Here is an 18343-nt window from a genome sequence, read left to right as displayed (position 1 = left end):
CAAAGCAAGTTGGAAAACCAGATAATTCTAGAAACGTCCAGTGTAATGTCGCTGTGAAAATTGTGGAAAAGTACCAGTTAAACATTGTAGTTACTTTTGTTCACCAGCAGGGGGGTGTCGTAAAATACGTGCTATGAGTCACGTTTCTCCCAATGATGGAAAAAGCTGTTTCTCCCTTCCCCCTTGCTTTTCAATGCAGAATTGGGTTTAGGCTTGATTACAATAGAAGAAACAAGTCTGGGCATCTATCTTATACAACTGTGTGTATTACTGTGTAGCACCCAATTGATCAGCAGCAGTTGGAGGCTGGGAAGTATCCTGAGGCCTAGTTTCAGCCCCACCACAAAGCCAATGAATTGATCTCATTCTCTCCTAAACAGGATATGTGCAGACCTTTGAAAGAGAGACTTCTTCATATGACGAACAAACCAAACAATGACTAGTAATTACTATTATTGTGCTGAAAGGTTATATTTTTTTGCAATGAGTCAAAAATCTAGACAGATTATCTTTTAAAGTGAAAGCTGTAACAATGCCTTGCAAAACTATTCAAACCCCTTAAACCTTTGTTACACTTGGTCACATAAACATAGAACTCAGTGTATTATATTCTGGTTTTATGTAAGTCACAAAATAGTGACTATTTGTGAAGAGGAAGGAAAATAACATAAAAAAACTTAAAATATGAAAACTCTAACCTGCTTATATATTCAGTCATCAATAGTTTGCCTCATTTACAATTGCAAGTCCTTTTCAGCATGTCTTTAGTAACTTCGCAGATTAGATTGAAATATTTGCTCATACCTTTTTCCCCAAAAAGTCTCAGTTCATTTAGAGTGGGTGGAAAACATCTACATTTCAGTCTGATTGCAACTACGCCCTTATAATACAAGAATGTGCTAAGATCCAACCCTTTTAATGTACCCCTGGCTGTTTGTCCTGCTGGAAGGTGAGCCTCTCCCACAGTCTCAAGTATTTTGCCACCTCTAGCAGGTTTGACACATTCAGGTAGAAAGCTAGCAATAGTACCTTTGCACTTGTGCAACACTCTTTCATTTCTGGATAATGTATTGAACGGTGCCCATTAAGGTGCATCAAAGTGAAGAAGGGTCAATACAAATGAATACAAATCTTCATTTCTAGAAATTGTTAAAAAAATAAGATCCAAGATCCTTCTCCTTTCAACATTATACCCTAATATGCATTGATTCATCACATTATAAGATACCAAAGTATTGTGGTTGTAATGTGACATTTCCAAGATATGGAAATGTTGAAGATGCAAGACTACTTTTGCAAGTCACTGCTAATAACAAAGTGCTATCTGATGTGACATATTTAAGCTACTTTCACATTTCTACCAGAATTTGAATCGTACTGTTTATTCAGTCCTTGAATAATAATTCATTAAAAAAACATTATGTTAGCAATCAAATTTACATATCTGGAAATTATGCTTAAAATAAATTGGTGCTATAATGAAAAAAGGTTGAAAAGATGTGTGTAGTCTGTTAAATTTATGTAATGAGATTACATACATATGTTTTGAGTGTGATTATACATGCCTCATCTACAAGCAGGAAATCTCTTAAAATCAATGGGGAAGAGGAAGGGCAACTCAATAGTTTTGATTGGATGTATGTGCACTTTTTGGAAAAAAGTGAACTACTAAAGAAACAAAATAATACATATATATTGCATTAAAACTGAATAAATGAATATGAAAGAGATTTAAACATGAAGTTGTGTAACCAAGAGTCAAGTTTATTAGTGCAAATAAATGGGGTTTATATAGATTTAGTTTCCTGGGGCTCTGGTCAATTGTCTCCTCGGTGAGGACAAAGGTCCCACCCTTTGTTTTGGTTCGATGAGCATCCAGCTGCTCATGCGTGATGAAAAATCAAGCCACTGTCCAGGAATTCATTCATCCCATTATTCTGAAGTTAGATGTTGAGGGAGACAAACATACACAAGAGGCACACAGACAATCCACCTGTGTACTAAATACTCAGAGGGCTGCAATTTTTGTGGAGTGTTTTGTTTAATTATTTTGAGGACTTTGTAGGTTTATTAACTAGATTAGATTACTTTTTTAGCAATATCTGACAATATGGGTACCAGTTTTTGGAAATGGTGGTAAACTTGGGAGTTATATTTTACTAAACATTAGTCTTGTAGTCAAAAACCAGGGTAAAAACAGCCACAGACTAAGCAGCAGATATTTAGTAACCTGTGGCAGGACGGGATCTGTAGCTTGGGAACCAGGAAAGAGACGCATAATGGACAAGTTCTTTAAACCCGTCCACAGACCTTCTTTTGATCAGAGTAAGAAACAGAGGAACCACCATCATCATCATCACCAAGACACTCGTTCACAGAGGTAGGAAGGTTATTTTTACCCAAAGAGAAAGAAAAACAAAATCTAGAGCTTCATAGTAAACATAAAGCTGAAATCAGATGTTTACAAGAAATGTATAAAAAAATAGATTGCAATTTTTTCTCACTGTTTCCGATTAAATCAGACTACTCTCTTGTGGTCATTACAATTTGCAAAATTATTTTATAACTAATTTTTAGAAAGATGATAGAAATAATGTTTTTGAACTTTTGTCAAAATATGATTCCTTAGCATTTGACTTCTTGGAAACATTTTGGGTAAAACACTGTTTTGTTTCCTTGAATTCTGGCCCATTCTTTATGACAGAACTGGTGTAACTGAGGGAGTTTGAAGACCGTTACAAACGGTCTTCAAACTCCCTCCGTTTGAAGACCGTTCAAACGGAAATTTTCAGTAGACTGAGATCGGAACCTCGTGATGGTCACTCCAAAACAATTACTTTGTTGTATTATTTGCATTACTGTCTGTTTGGAGGACTTGGTGAGGTCCATGGTTTAAAATCCTAGGAGATGTAATGAAATGTTGCTTCTGTATTCACACATAAAGGCTGAGCATGTTAGCATTTATTTTGTAAAACGTTTCAGTCACTGCTGCAACAAAACACCCACACAAGTTAGCTTACTTCACAGTTGAGATGGTGTTCTCAGTAATGCCAATGTCTACCTTGTTTGCACTGTTGTAACAATTGTTATTGTGATTAGTTTTATCAGTCCATGGGACATGTCTCCAAGTAACACTGAGCATGCATGATGGTGCAGGAGTTAAGACTGTTGCCTTACTTTCTCCAAGGATTCACAAAAATTAAAAGGGTGTAGAAATGGATGGATGGATGGAAAGATCTCTTGTAACTATTGTATCATCTTGGCTTTCACAAAATTGTTTAGTAAGACATAGGCATTGTAATCTTTACTGTATTCAAATTTCTAACTTTGAAGAAAGTATTTAAAAATAGCTAAAAGGAATCTCACTCACATTTTTCTGGTATTCAGCAAATACAAATAATTTAGTTAATTCTTACTGACTAATCAAGAAACATGTTCTTTTTAAAGTATCTGTTAAAATGTGTTTTTAACTCCATGTGTGGATACAATTGGCACATTATGTTTCTTTTTAATTTGATGTAGGTATTCGAAGCTCGATGACAGTGATAGGCATACAGACGACAGCCGGGGGCACCATCGCCGCCACCAGTACAGTGAATATCTCTATGACAGCCCCCATCCCGATGCCCAGTATCTGTACCACCAAGACATTGAGAAACTTTATGACCACCGAACTTCTGTTACCCTCTCCAGGGCCTCTTCCTCTTCACTCTCCTCCACTTCTTCCTCCTCTTCCACTTCTTGGTACACAGAGACAAGTGCCAACGAACCCTTCTCCCTTCAGCAAGCTGAGAGGCCGCAGCATTCCCTGTCCTGCTCCAATATCTCGGATGTGCGCAGAGCTTTCAGAGATGATGACAGCAGCGAGCCCATTGTCTTTGCCACTGTCAAGCACAGCAAAAAGGGCAACATTGTCAGCAAGTTGAATGATGGCTCACTCCAAAGCAGAAGTAATGATCTCTACGACCTGAACAGAGGTCACAGTCGAAGTGAAGAAGGGCTTCTGCAGTGCAATGAAATAGATGGCGGTAGAGGACGGTCCAAAGTGTCTACAATCGACCACGGGCCCTTGTTTAAGACAACTAGTCTGAACCGAAGCTTGGCTTTCAGTGAGGAGGACATTGTTTTAGGGGTGCCCAGGGGTCCCAAGAGGGCAGTCTCTTCGAGTCAGTTACCCAGCAAAGGGATACTCAAAAACAAGGAGAATAACAATGACATTCGCAAGGCTAAGTCAATGGAGGTACTTTCTCCAAGAGTCACCACGGGAGAAGGTCAAAGTGGGCAGAAAGGGAAAGGTATCACTCAGGTTGAGATAGAGCAAGCCCGGGCAAACTTTGTGGAGGGAAAGTTGCAGTTTTCAGCTTTTTTAGATGAGATAACAAAACAGGTTATGAGTCCTTCCCAACTCTCCATCTTTGGCGTGAACCCCAACAAAACAACTGAGAAGACCCCTTCCCCAGTCCCCAAACTTGAGCCAGTCAAGCCTGCGCTTCCTCCCAAGAAGCACAGAGGTGGGAAACGGAGTGACACCGAGCTCCCATTGAAGCAACACAGCAGGCAAGTGAAACCGACCATCGGCTCGCGAAAACATTCAGACTGCTCCGATTCGGACAGGCTGACAACATGCGTAGAAAGGAAGCACCGCGGCAGCCCCCCACCTCGTCACTACACGCAATCTGCCGGCCATGGACGGAAAGATAGGAGGCCCTCTCCAGCTGGAGATTCCATGTCAGGGGACAGATACGGCAGATATGGGCCTCATCATACAGACGGAACCAGCACCAGTCCTGAACCAGCCCAACCCAAGCAGCGCCACCACCGCAAATACTATCCCAGCAACTTTCAAAACCAAAACCCACATACCCAACACTTCCCAATGCAGACGCACCATGAGGCTGAGCACGGAGGGCTGAGCAACTCCCCTCCACACTCATCCCAGCTTGCAAGACAAGGGTTCGGCTCTGAGTCCTCATCCACAAAGTCCGACTCATCCAGGGGCCGAGACAATGCCTCCACGGCTACTAGCCACAGCTCAGAGCAGGGATGCCAACCCCAGTCACAGCCCTTGGGGATCTCTAAGCAGCACAGGGTAAGCTAACACCAATAAAATGTCTGATTGTTTCAGCAGAAAAAAGATCTAAGGCCATAGCTGACTAAAATCTAACTCAAGGTTCTTCATCTGAGCCCTTCCTCACAGTTTTTCATCCTTCAAAGCCCACAGATGTGAGTAATATTCCAAACCAGGATGAGTTTTCACACGTTGTCTTGACACGTAAAAGTAAAAACGAAGGACATGTTTTAAAAAGGTCCACTAAAGTGGTGTTTTGACAAAGGTTGTGCAATTTGTAAGTAACCAAAACTAGTATCAGCCAACTTGATTCAGTCTACAGCACACATTAATGTCAGGTCAAGTCAACCCAAAAGACAATAGCCCACGTTGACTTAAAGTTTATGTAAAACAAAGGGAGTTTTCCGTTGAAATACACACCCTTGGTAAGGATGTGTAAAATGTCATAAAACAAGTTTTTTGTTGCAGTACCAAATAAAAATGCATAAACTTACAATTAATATTTGGAGAATGTTTTTCCCCCATGATTTTTCATCATCAAGCCTTGTTTCCAGTTCCAGTTTCTTTTAACTTTTTAATTATTTTAACTCAAAATAATAGAGGCAACATTAACACACATCTGCCTTACAACCTTGACTTAGAACTGTGTTTCGTCATAAATCTTTTGGATTAAGGATTCTCAGACACCATCATCAGCTTAATAATAATACACAAGTCATGAAAATTAACATGCAGGTTCCTTGCTTCATGTTTTCTTGTCTTTCCCTTTTTTAAGAGAAACTGGGGTACATGTCATGAATGTCATGGGTCATTATTTAAAAGTTGATTGATACTCTAATCAGTTTAATTAGCATATATTATGAAAATAAACATATAGGCACTTTACTTGATTGCATGCTCTCTTGTCTTTCCCATTTTAGAGAGAAATTGGCTTATGACATGGAGTTGGATGGATTACAAAATAAAAGTTCCTTTACACTGATTAACTCAATAAATAAATAACTTATAAAGACCAAGACAAAGCCAATCTTGATCTTAATAATAATATTAATTGAATATGTTCTCTTCTCTTTCCTATTTTGTAAGGAAGTGGGCCTCTGACAAACTTATTAAGCATTCATTTGATAAATATGCTTATTTCTTAATAAATATCACTAGTTTTTTTTCAACAAAATACAGATACTAAAATTGAAGGTTGAAGTTTTCAAATATTTTGGTTTGCATAATAATAATATATATAATAAACATAATAATTTGCCCGGACAAGTTCAGAATTAAGTCCATCAAATGACTTAGCAGAGTGAAACTGTTGATTATGGTATAAAATTAGCACAGACGAAGGTCCTGAAGACAGAAATGGCACTAAATCTCTCTACAGAGTGAAGTGCCTGAACAAATTAAAAGCAACGTTCCTTCTTTCTTGCAGAGGCAGTGCAGCTGAGTCAGAGGGTATGTGTGGGATGTGTCAAATACTCCGCATTGCAAGCTGACTCATCCTCCAGCTATGCAGCAGATAACTCTCCTGTGCTTCTATGGGACATTTCCTTTGAAAGGCTCTAATTTGTCACTATTGTGACGTTTTGTTTGTTCCCGAGGCGTTGCTCCTTCTGTTCTCTGAAATGACTGTGCATTCAGAAAATGAAACGGCACTCCCACAACCATTTGTACCTCATTCCAGATAACTCGATGAGAACTGGTATGAGGATAATTTTACACATCATTATATAAGACTAACCTTTCATGGGGTGTTGGAACTGCTCATACATGATGACAACAGGAAAAACCGGGGAACATTTTAGACAGAACAGATCGATACTTGTGGGACTCCAGGCATTATTCAATAATTTATTGAGTCTCTCAGATCCTCAGTAATGTGGTCGAGGCGTGTCCTGGTTATACAATTTCCGTTGCCCTCGTTGTAACTCTATCCTGTCTCTGTTTGCTTGCTAATGGTATCAAGTGAAGCTAGTTCTTTAGTCATAGTTATTGTCATTTAAATCTCCAAATCTCTGGAATTCAAAATAAATCATGCAAACTGTGGAGCTGAAGAGCTTTGATTCAGTCACAGGGCTGTAGAAATAATCCCTCCCAGATTCAGATACAATCAGATCATCTACAATTTAGTGAATCTAAAATTCTCTTAAAACGTTTGTGAAATATTTATTGGAAGCCTTCTGTCCTTGTATTTCCTGCCATGTCTCACTTCCTGTCTATGTGTTCTTGTCTTTATTATAGAACATGCTATGCGATCCGGACCACCTTCAGTAAGTGTCCTCTGTGTTTGTCTTTTTTTTCTCTTGATTCGCTCTGTGCGAGAGGATTTATTGATCCCAATAATGAGTGTTCTCCTGTTTAAAAAAGGAGGGGAAAGTTTTGTCATGGAACTAATTTATGTAACAAACTCGATCTCATCGCTAATGCAGTCACATGAAAGGGTGTGGGGGAAAAAAATCATCAGAATGACTATATATATATATATATATATATATATGAATACTACTATTTGCTACATTGTCATAGATGATACATAATTCAAACACCAGATTTTGTCATTTTTGCACTAGTAAAGAACCTTTTTTTTTTTGCAAATTTGTTCATTATTATATATTTAAAAGTCAGAAATAAATTCCTCTATTACCTCCCAATTCATTCATTAAAATGTAGAAAGACTTTGAAGCCAGATGAGGGGTTCTGTACGGTCTGGTCCTTGATATCATTCCTATTTTGTAAAACATAAATCATTGATTGGTACTACGTATGTCTTGTTAATGCAGTACACTGTGTGCAGGTTTCAGATGTGAACTATCAGCTCTTCTGACTGTGTCTCTCTTTAAACCTGTGGAACAGATTGTACTATTCAGTCTTGATTAGCAAACATTTTCCTTCAGTTTTTCTGATTCATAACATGAAGAGGAATACATGATATCTCTTTGGATTGACATAAGCAGCACGATGACTTGCAACCAGGACTCACTGAAATCAGCTTTGACATATTAATTCCCTTATCAAAGTCCCAATTCTGAGATACATTGATATGTATCTCAGAATTGGGACTTTCTGCTTGCAGATTAGGCTGCAAGCTAAAAGCCTCTACTTACAGTATTTTACATGAACAAAGAATTTATTTTCCTCTTTTACTTGAAGAAGAGAAACCCCACTGCAGCATTTATCATAATAACCATGCCCACTTCCACTTTCTGACTAATCACAATTACAACTGAAAAACATTTGTGCTAATAGCAAGTCTGGGCCAAAAATGACTTTCTCTTGTTTTTGCAGCTCCAGGAGGGAGAACATTATTTTCTGTTCTTGCAGAAAAGGTCTTGGCATTAAACGCGAGGCCTGGTCTCATAGTGCACTGGTCTTGTAGTCAGAAGTTGCAGTTTTTGAATCCCAAAACAGAAAAAAAATAGGACTAATTTAGAAACTGAAATTGTTAGTCCTAGTGAGTTGGAAGTTCCCAAGAAGTCCCAAGGTCAGATATCTTAGTATGCCTTTCTGTTACATCAAATGTAGGAAAAGTTGCTAGGCGGAAGAGTTTACTATCATATTGTTTATATCTCATCAAACCAGGTTTCCACTGGTGTACTGACAATGTTATTGTACAGTTTATTTTCATCCAAATTGACCAAATGTGTGAATGCTTAAAATATAGAAAAATGCATAGTTATTGGCTTGTTATACTAATAGTTGTTTGCACCACAAGAAAGGGAAAATCACACTGGTTTTCCAGCTCACATGTACAACAAGCTCAATACAGTGACGTAACGACCACCTCTAAAGCTGAACTTCCAAAGCAAAAATGCACTCAGTAAATGATATATAGGTTTGGTTGAAGGCCTCATGAGAGATTTCTGTTATGGTGAATAGATTTGTACTCAGTTTACATTTCAGAGATTTCTTAGGAAGGAATTTTCACATTGAACATCTGGGATGTCCTCAAAGAGCCTCTCAGGTAGAAATCAAGTATGGGTTTTACACAAAGCTTCAACATTTAGAGACCTGTCTGTCATTTGATTGGATTGTATCTCAGTAAAGCAGTGGTCAGAACTCACTGAATTCAGAGGTCACTCAGTAGACACTTCTTCATTATCCAACGTGGCTGCTCCATGTATAAAATGTAGTGAAAGTTTTGGGAATAAATGGTTCCTTTCTTTTGTCTGTGCTGTTCGGTCTCTGTTTATCCATGTTTTTCTTGTTCATACAACAGAAATATGTCCTGCTAACAGTTTTATCTCCAATGGTTTTCCAACAACTTTGAAAGAGAAAGCATTGAACTCAGATGTGATGCCAATCCTAGACCCAAAGACTGATTTCAATCTCCATTTGAATGTAGCATTTGAAGTGTAGATTAGTTGTAGACTGAAAATAAACCAGGATCTTCTGGTTCATCGTAAACTACAAAAATGAAACAGAAGGATTTCTGATGCGGGAATTCCTACATGGAAAGTCCCCAGAGTTTGATATCCAAAATGGCTGCTGCATATTTAAAACCTTTGGACTGTTTTTATGTCACAGGTACACAGATCTGAAGAGTATGTTTGTCTTCTTTTTCTGCTTAAATGGGTTGGTCGGTGGCAAATACATTGCTATTGGTTTGTAATGCTAACAGCAGTTAGCATTTTAACGAGGCGATCATCCTGGTTATTGCAGCTGCTGTTATGCCGCCCTCTTCTCTCCTGCTGCCAACATTTAGTGAAACCATCATAATTCAGATAGACGCATGCAGTAACATGTGATGAGCATATTTATAATCTAATAGGATTGTAGGTAAAATAGATTAGGATTTTTACCTAAGAGTGGTCCTTTCTTGAAAATGACTATTTATGATAAAACTGCTATGGGTGCAACAGCAGGGGCTGATTAAATTTACCCAACAATAACTCAAAACAAGATGTTTGACAATATCCAAGTGCTACTCAGATTTCCCTGATATCCTTTAGCCCTGTCTTTGCAGCACAAAGCAGATAGCAGATATCGCCAGTCCTTATTTATGGAGTCAAGCTGTCCTCCCCTCCCCCATCTCTGTGTTCAGGGCGTTGCAGGAGGAGAATGCTGATCTCCACCAGAACCTGCTGCAGACCGTGGTTTGCATTGAGAGCCTGGAGGCAGAGCTGCAGAGGACCAGAGACGAGCTCAGTCATGTCAAGGAGAAATATAAAAGGTGATTTGTGCAGATAAATAAGGCAGATCTTTAAATGTGCAGCAAGATGACGCAAGACACAAAAAATACCACATGTAAGAGGCAATCACTGTAATGCAAGGGCTTGCACAAGGATGTTATGGATTAAATGATCTATGCAGCATTCTGCATCAGCAATACGAGCCGTAGAGTTTACCAAATTAACAGAGAGAGGCCAACTAAAACCGTCCACAGTCGCTGGTCAGGCCTGAATCTGTTACCAAACAACTGCTGCTGCATACTAAGCACATACCGGTCGTTCCTCAGCATGCTGCAGCTACTGGGATGAATGGTTGCCTCACACTGGGCTCCAGTTGGGAGTCATTTGTTGCACACTCATTATTTTTAAGTGTACGTTTGCTACTCTCAGACAGCTGCTATTACATGTCCGGAAGCCCAGCTTAATAATTATGTATTTATTTTCTGTTGTTACAAAGCCTGCTGCCGACACATAGTGGGACAAAAGAGGCAAATAATCTACTGGGAGAGCACCTTCACAAAGCGGTGAGTCTTTGGGTGCAATAATAATAAAAAGATTAATGTGTCTTGTTTTGCAACTTGTTGCATTAAAAGCCTAATGTGTCACTCTGTTCTTTTCCCGTGTGTTTGCAGTCGGAGAGCCTGAGCAGTGAGAGAAAATTTCTGCTGAATCGCGTCTCCCAGCTGGGCTCAGAGCTGAACGACGCCCACAGGACCATCGCAGCGCTGGAGAACATTAACGTGAGTATACTGCCATCTAATGGACACGTATGCACACTTCAACTCAAGGCCAACCAAAGGCTGTCCTGAGGAGAAAAACTCTGAAAATACATTAGCACTATTTTACCAAAAGTAAAGATAGATCACCAGTATGTGTGACATGTGCTACTTCACTTTTACTGACTTTTATTTTATTACCACCAAATACACATTATTTCTAATACAAGCCTCTATTAAAATCTTTATTTGCATAATGCATTAAGGTAAAAACATTTAGATTGCATGGCTGATAATATTTTTTATTGCCTTTCTCTGAAGTTGTAGTGTGCAGTAGCTACTTTTTAGTGCTGAAAATTCCAACAAATATCAACTAAAAACACAAAATGTTGGAAGTTATATATAAATACAATGACAGCGTGAGGGAGTATGATTATTCATAAATAAAGGTTTATGCAGGGGTTGCCAACAAATAAAGAAATTTAACATATTTGCAAAAACTATAATATAAAAATATATTGTGCATACGGTGGTAAAACTTTGTAAATATCTGTAGTTTTGGCAGCCTGAGGTTCATGTCCTTGAGGACGCATTGCTTGGGTGTGAGAATGTGAAAAGACAGCTATTAGTTTTGCCCTAAACAGATTTGAACTTTATGGAAGAGGGACAATAAGAAAACTGTTGCTAAAAGAGAGCTGGATGGATCTACAAGGGAAATCCCGTGAACCTGAGAACCTCGCTTCTCAGGTTTAAATTTGTCAAAACAAAAACTGAAAACCCTAATCTTGTTTGATCATGTCAAGTTCTAAAAGCTTCAGCCAGCCAGCTCTTCTTCGTTGGTAGTTTATTAAAACAATAAGAACTTGAGAACATTGTCACAGTGAGAGAATGTTTTACAGTGCAAGGACGTGTCAATAAGAGCACAATGGTTGGATAGTCCATAAGATGACCCAACTAGTTTCCTGTCCTAATTTGATAATCACTTACACATTACACATTATGAATTAAAATGGCCCAGACTTTGTTCTGAACAAAATGTTTTTGTTCAGAGCAGAGAATGTGCACAGATGATTTGACCAGAGTGTCTTATCAGCTGATCGCTCTTCCTGCCAGTATTTGACCCAGCTTGGTGTGTTTATCAAACACACTGGGTCACAGTGACCGCTCCCATGATCCTGTTGCCTTAAACTCATAAACGTATCCATACCCTCCTTTCAGGGATCCAAATCCTCAACTCTAAATGAAGGTTTTTCTACTAAGCTAATAAAATACATCAAGATTTGTGGCTAAAATGTACAAAACGTGACGGCACTTTTGCAAGTTGCTTCATGTCAATCTAGGTTAAAAAAGCTTCTTTAACATTCAATGTTATACTGATTTTTGTGTCTCTAAGTCACTTGAAAAGGTACAAAATCCAAAGTGGACGTTTTTATTGATTAAGTAATCTGTTAAAAGCACAGGAAGTTTTTGTTCTGCTGATCTCACCACATCTCGGAGTCAGACTCTCTGTCAGGTTGTTTCCAACCTTTATACTCTCTGCAGCGTCTGTGAGGTGGATTGGTCTCACAGAGGTAGCAATTTATAATTTTATCACAGGAAAAAATAGAGTAAAATGTGTTGAAAACAATTATACTTAATTTTGTTTGATTTTGTTTCGATTTCTGTACACCGAAACCAAAGGTTACCTCACAGGAAAGGCGGAGATGAGTCTAAACACAGATTGAGGAATCAAAGTGCGTCATGGGAAATACAAAGGCTTCACACCATGAAATCATTATGAGTTTGAACAAATTCTGACATTAAACATCTTAATGTCTTAAATATGCTTCAGGAACTGAATATTTTGAATAGAGTTGGAGACTTCTTCCTGCTGCAGAGTCAAAATTAATCTAATTTAAAGTAGAAAAGGACAAAACAACAAGGTCTGTGGGCTTTAAGTGGTGTAGACTTCCATTTGTCACCCCTAAGGAGCCTATCGGGACTTTACTTCAGGGGAAATTGAGAGAAAAGTCATGGATGCAGGTCATCAGCCTCTTAATGACTCTTTTAAAGTCTCAAGTAATTATCTGTTTTGTGCAGGAGGGATGTGCTAGACAGAACAATCTGTTTTATCTAACACAGAGCTGGAGTCATCCTCCTTACTCAAAACTGGAAAAAACATTTTGAAGTTTTAAAATAGCAGACCATCTTATTTTCTATGCTTATTGTGCAAAAGTTTGAAGTCATCTATATTTAAAATTTATTTCCAAGAAACATGAGTTTCTTGTAATCTAACAAAAGGCAAAGAAAAGGTTATTTCTCTTTTGTATAGCATAATTATTGATTGAACAAGATATTTTGAATTGCTAAAAGAAAAACAAAAAACAAGCAAAATAAAATAAAAAAAAATCATCACATACACCAAGAAACACCAAGTATTTCACAAAACAACAACCGCTCGAGACATGGTCACAGTAAAACAAATAAAATTTAAGCAAATAAAGAACCAAAACGTGATAGGAAAGACATCAGTTGTTGCCTTTTACACAAAAGCTGCTGTCAACAGTAATGATTTTAAAGAGCTTCCATTTTCTGACGATTTCAGTGAGTTGGTCCAAAAATACTGACTGTAGGAACTCACTGCTGCCTCCTAGTGTCGGTTCTGTGAACTGGTCTCTGATGACCTAAGGGGTTTGAATGTATCATGAAATACATTTAGACCCAAGACAAACTCGGTGCCTTCTAGAGACCATTAGCAAAATTTTACAATCTATTTGTTGACAAACAGGACAGGATAGTGTAGGAAACTGGCTTATGGACTTGTGTAAAATTATTTTCTGGGGTTAGTCAGGACTCTGGATTAGATCTGAACTGCAGTGTCCTGCTTTGAAAAGCAACCATATACTCTGTTTTTTAGTGGATGGTTTGGGTGATAAAATTTCAGTCTGAAGTCTTCATGTTCACCTTCCTCTGTGAAGATATTTGGATCAGATAGTTAGATATTTAGCTGAATGGAGCTAAATATCTTCACGTTTTATTGTCTAAACCTGTTATTTTCTGCATTAAGCTGGAGGAAACTCTGACTCATTTACTCACATTATATTGTACAAACTGATTTATAGAGGACAACATATAAAGTTGCATGCAGAAATGTTGCTGACGGTGTTGTAGTACTCCATAATCTTTAATTAAGAGGTCTTAGCACATTGCCTTGAGGTACCCCATATCTGAGCTGCGTTTGCCATGATTTTAACTTACCGAATGACACAAAGATTTATTTGACACAAATCTGTCAAATAAGACTGACCACTGTTGAGACATCCTGTAGGTTCTTTAATAATCCATTCCCATTGCTGTGATGTGATTAAAAATCTGATTGAAAACCATCAAAGATCCTTTTTTGAGATAAACTAACATTTCAATTATCTTGGCCAAAAACATTAAATTAGTAAATTAGAAAGGGACTGATGATTAATTATCAGGGAAGCATCCAGATCAGTGTTTCATGAAGTGATATTGATCCATCTTTATTCATGCTTTACAAATATTTTTCCTCTAAATCACAATTTTCTTTTTATTTCCTGTGGGAACATCTTCAGACCTGGCTCTTCTTTGTCTTTCACCTGTTCACCTTCCTTAAACTTAAGGACAGATCTCACTGTCAAAGCATAAATGTTTAGCATTTCCAAACGTTTGTAAAAATGTTAAAATGTGGAAATGCTAAAAATGTTTGTTGCACAGATAAACCTCAAATATATGACATTAGTTCCCTGCAGGTCTTTCATAATGTCACATGTAGTTTATTGCAACATAATAGCTTTGATTTCTTTACAGATTCACACTAAGACAGTAGGGAATTATGTTTATTACAAGCAGAAACTTGAATTACACAATTAATTATAGTCATGTTATTTAATGATGTGATTCTGAATTGAAAAATAATTTTCAAATGACATTTGTTCAAGGTCTTCAGAAGGAGTTCCCAGATTCTGTGTGAAAACCCATTTTGATAAGTTATACTGAGATTCATGTGTGGTATGTGTGCTCCGTCTTGATTGGTTTGTCACTTTGGTCCGCTGTAGTCCTAAATCTAAATCTGAATCTGGTCCTTTTTTATTTTTTATTTTTCTCAGCTCCAATCATCTACAGACTGAACAATTGCCCCTTCACCTGAACAACATAAACTCTTGTTGGTTTATAGAGTGTCTCTGCACATCAGTGTTCAAGTCTTTCAAAGATTCTCAAATGGATTTAGATATAAACTTGGAGCATACTTTTTTCAAAGTGGGGTCCGCAGTCCCTTTGGGAGCCACCAGGGGGCGCTTTGGGGCCTCAGAAAGCTGGAGCGTAGCTACAGAAACAAAAAATAAATAAAATAAAAAATTTCAAATACTTTTTTTAATCACAACTTTTTAATATATTTTTTTAAATCATAAAATATAATCTGTTTTCAGTCATTTTTATAAAATATAAATTAAAATAACTTACTGCATTATTACTTGAAATGCTCATCGTGTTGATTGGCTGCCAGTGAAATTCACAGAGCTATTTTGCTCCTCAAGCTCGCTTTGCAAGTGCAAAATGGGCAAGATTTTGACAATATGAAGACCAAAGGAAAAGACCTGCTGCAAAAAAATCCTTAGAAACTCACAGAAAACTAAAATCAGAATGCATGAGGCAGCATTTATGCTAAATAAATGTATTAATTATTGAATAGTGAAAAAAGTGAGAAAAACTTGTAAAAGTTGGTGTTTCTTTACATTATCTGAAAGTTTGCAAAGGGGTCTTTGCCCAGAAGCTAATTGTTTGGGGGACCATGACAATAGTTTTGATCTAAACCTCTATTGTATTAAAAACCTCTACTTTGATATAAACCTTAAATACACCCTGCATGTATTTAAGGTTGTTGTCCTGCTGGAAGGCGAACCACTGGGACTGTAATTAATAACAGATGCTCGTTATGGCTGTTTTTGTCAAGTTATGAAATTACTTTCCATGACAGAATGTCGCTAAAAATACGCGTGATATTATTTTAAATATATTTTTTTGTCATTAATGTGGGCACTAAGTGCTTCCCCCCCTGTTTTCTTTAAATTTCAGCAGCCCACATAAGGAAATGTATCCATCCACTTTTCTACAACAATGTATTTTTCTTTCTTTTAAACCTAAAACAGAAAACAGGGCTCTTTAAAAATTGCAACAAAATTCCCAAAGTAGATATTTATCAACATTTATAAGTTTTCTATGTTTAAAAGGTCATGTACCATTTGCAGCGCTGACAGCAAGCAGTTAACCTGTGTTTGGTTTCTTCCCTCCAGGTACCAGTTTTGGTAAAGGAGCTCCTGGAGAAATATTTTGGTTCTGCTGAAGCCATTCAAACTTTTCTCACAAACTCTTTTCCGACCAGCCAGCAGACAGATGGCCAATCCTGCGATCCCAGAGCAGAGGAAGCAGCACAAGGTTGCCTGAGCGAGTCAGAGGCAGGTCGGCAGAGGGTCACGGCCTTCATGCCGATTAAACAGGCTCTGACCCCAGCTAAAAATGAGGGCAGTCTTCCAGGCCAGCATGAGTCCACTCACGGTCCATCGTTCTCTCTGGCTGAAATGGGAGCCGCTTCCTATAAAACCACAGCTCCCAGTTATCCTGCCAGACCACAGCCTGTTTACCCACAAACCCAGCAGCAGTTACTGCGGAGCGCTGCCCACACCGACGCCGCTCCAGACCCTCAGCACGCCCACGCGGCGGGTGACAGATGGGAAGGAAGAGGAGGGTTGAAGGTGCTGCTCTTCGAGCAGGATGCAGGGGACGTGAACTCCATGTCGGCCCAGCAGATCCTGGATGATTTCATGCATCATCTGCAGGCACACAAGGAGGCCGGGGGAGGGAAGGAGCAGCAGAGTGGGCAGGAGTGGATGAACGGGGTGGAGCAGGCAGGGAAAGTGGGAGACTGAGATCGCCATGTGAGGAGCTTATTCCTGTCCTAATTATTTGCCAGCAGTGATTGTTCTTTAGGTGGCTAAAAGAGTCAGAGGGTGTAGATCTATTTAATTAATATATGATGTTGTGTTTGTAGAATTTTATATAGCTGAATGAAGCTAACACTTCAAGGTTGGAAACAAAAACAGTTCAGAGCAACTTTTGCGAACAAAAAGAAGAGATTTGCATATGCCATCTGGAATGTTGCATCTATAAAAGATATTATTTTTAAATATTCACACAATGTGTTTTCTATCAAGTTGTAGTCCCCAAAACAGTGCAGAAAATACTGTTACATATCTGTAACACTGAATAGAAAGTCCCCGTTAACTCTGAAAATGTAGAACATTTGTTTAACAGCTAAACAAAAATAGATTTTGAATAATAGGGATGATTTCAGATGAAAACTGTTCTCTCAGTTTCATTTACTGAGCAGCTTCAGTTGAATCTTGGTATGAATTAGCACAAGACAAAAACAAACTAAAAATGTATTTTAGTTACAACGGGGTTACAACGACAAGAAAACACTCAACTGGAAAGTTTAAGCAGAAGGTCTTTGTTAATTTTATGTAATTTGTGCAATGTTTAGTCTTTCTACCTGAGGACAAATACAACTTTAAAGAGAAAATTGGCAGAAATTCTCTCAAACATGTTGAAAAAAGTATTTGGCCACACTTGAAACGATGTCATGTTTAAATATAAACTCTTTAATATGCTGTTGGTTCCCATTTTTCAGCTGCAATAACTTTTTCTCTTCTTTGAGAGGTTTTCATAGAACATTTTTGTGTTGATTTGTTCTGTAGAGCATTTATGAGGTCAGGCACTGATGCTGGACTCAAAGGTCTGGCTGGCCTTGGAATCCCTATTTCAAACCTGTTTGATGGGATTAAAGTCTGGATTATGTGAATCAGATGTCATAAAATGTCTTTACTTGGCTATAATGAGTTAAAAATGTTTGACTGACTTTCCAGTTAAAAGTGGTGGCCATATACTTCTGTAAATGTTGTCTATCTCATCACATGTAATGCTTTTAAAATGCTTTCCTGTGTTATTCAGCTGTGTTATCGAGTTAAGTGTGTTAGTAAAGATGAGTATGAATGCAAAGATGTACATACTTCACAGAATGTCTAATTATTTAACACAGTGGTCCTTCCATGTTAAAATAATAGAGGCTCTTTGCTGCTTTAGTGACCTTGATGTACAGTAAAATATGAATGTATGTAATATGAATGGATTTTCAAGCTGTAGATTAAACAAAAAGCAAAATTAAAGTTATTTTAGTCTGTATAATATCAGTTTCACTATTAAATGTGCACAGTGTGTTTAATTTGTGTGTCTTCGTTACTGCAACCAATAAAGATGCTTATAAATGGCTTGGAATATAGACTTATTCCCATTTATTATTTTTTGTGACGATCATCAACTTTATTTCTTCCTTCAAA

The 18343-nt window shown here is 37.9% G+C and overlaps 1 protein-coding gene across 1 annotated transcript; it reads left to right on the top strand.

Moving 5' to 3' along the window:
- Window positions 1-2279: 2279 nt before the first annotated feature.
- Window positions 2280-18281, top strand: LOC103136889 (uncharacterized). The gene is made up of 7 exons (XM_016670567.1): window positions 2280-2380; window positions 3523-5089; window positions 7304-7332; window positions 10104-10232; window positions 10688-10754; window positions 10863-10970; window positions 16244-18281. Exons 1-7 carry the CDS (start codon window positions 2280-2282, stop codon window positions 16874-16876), a joined length of 2634 nt encoding a protein of 877 aa, XP_016526053.1. The 3' UTR covers window positions 16877-18281.
- Window positions 18282-18343: the final 62 nt, after the last annotated feature.

Source organism: Poecilia formosa, unplaced genomic scaffold, assembly GCF_000485575.1.
Source record: "Poecilia formosa unplaced genomic scaffold, Poecilia_formosa-5.1.2 Scaffold35, whole genome shotgun sequence".
Lineage (NCBI taxonomy): Eukaryota > Metazoa > Chordata > Actinopteri > Cyprinodontiformes > Poeciliidae > Poecilia > Poecilia formosa.
This window is presented reverse-complemented; position numbering and strand designations above follow the sequence as displayed.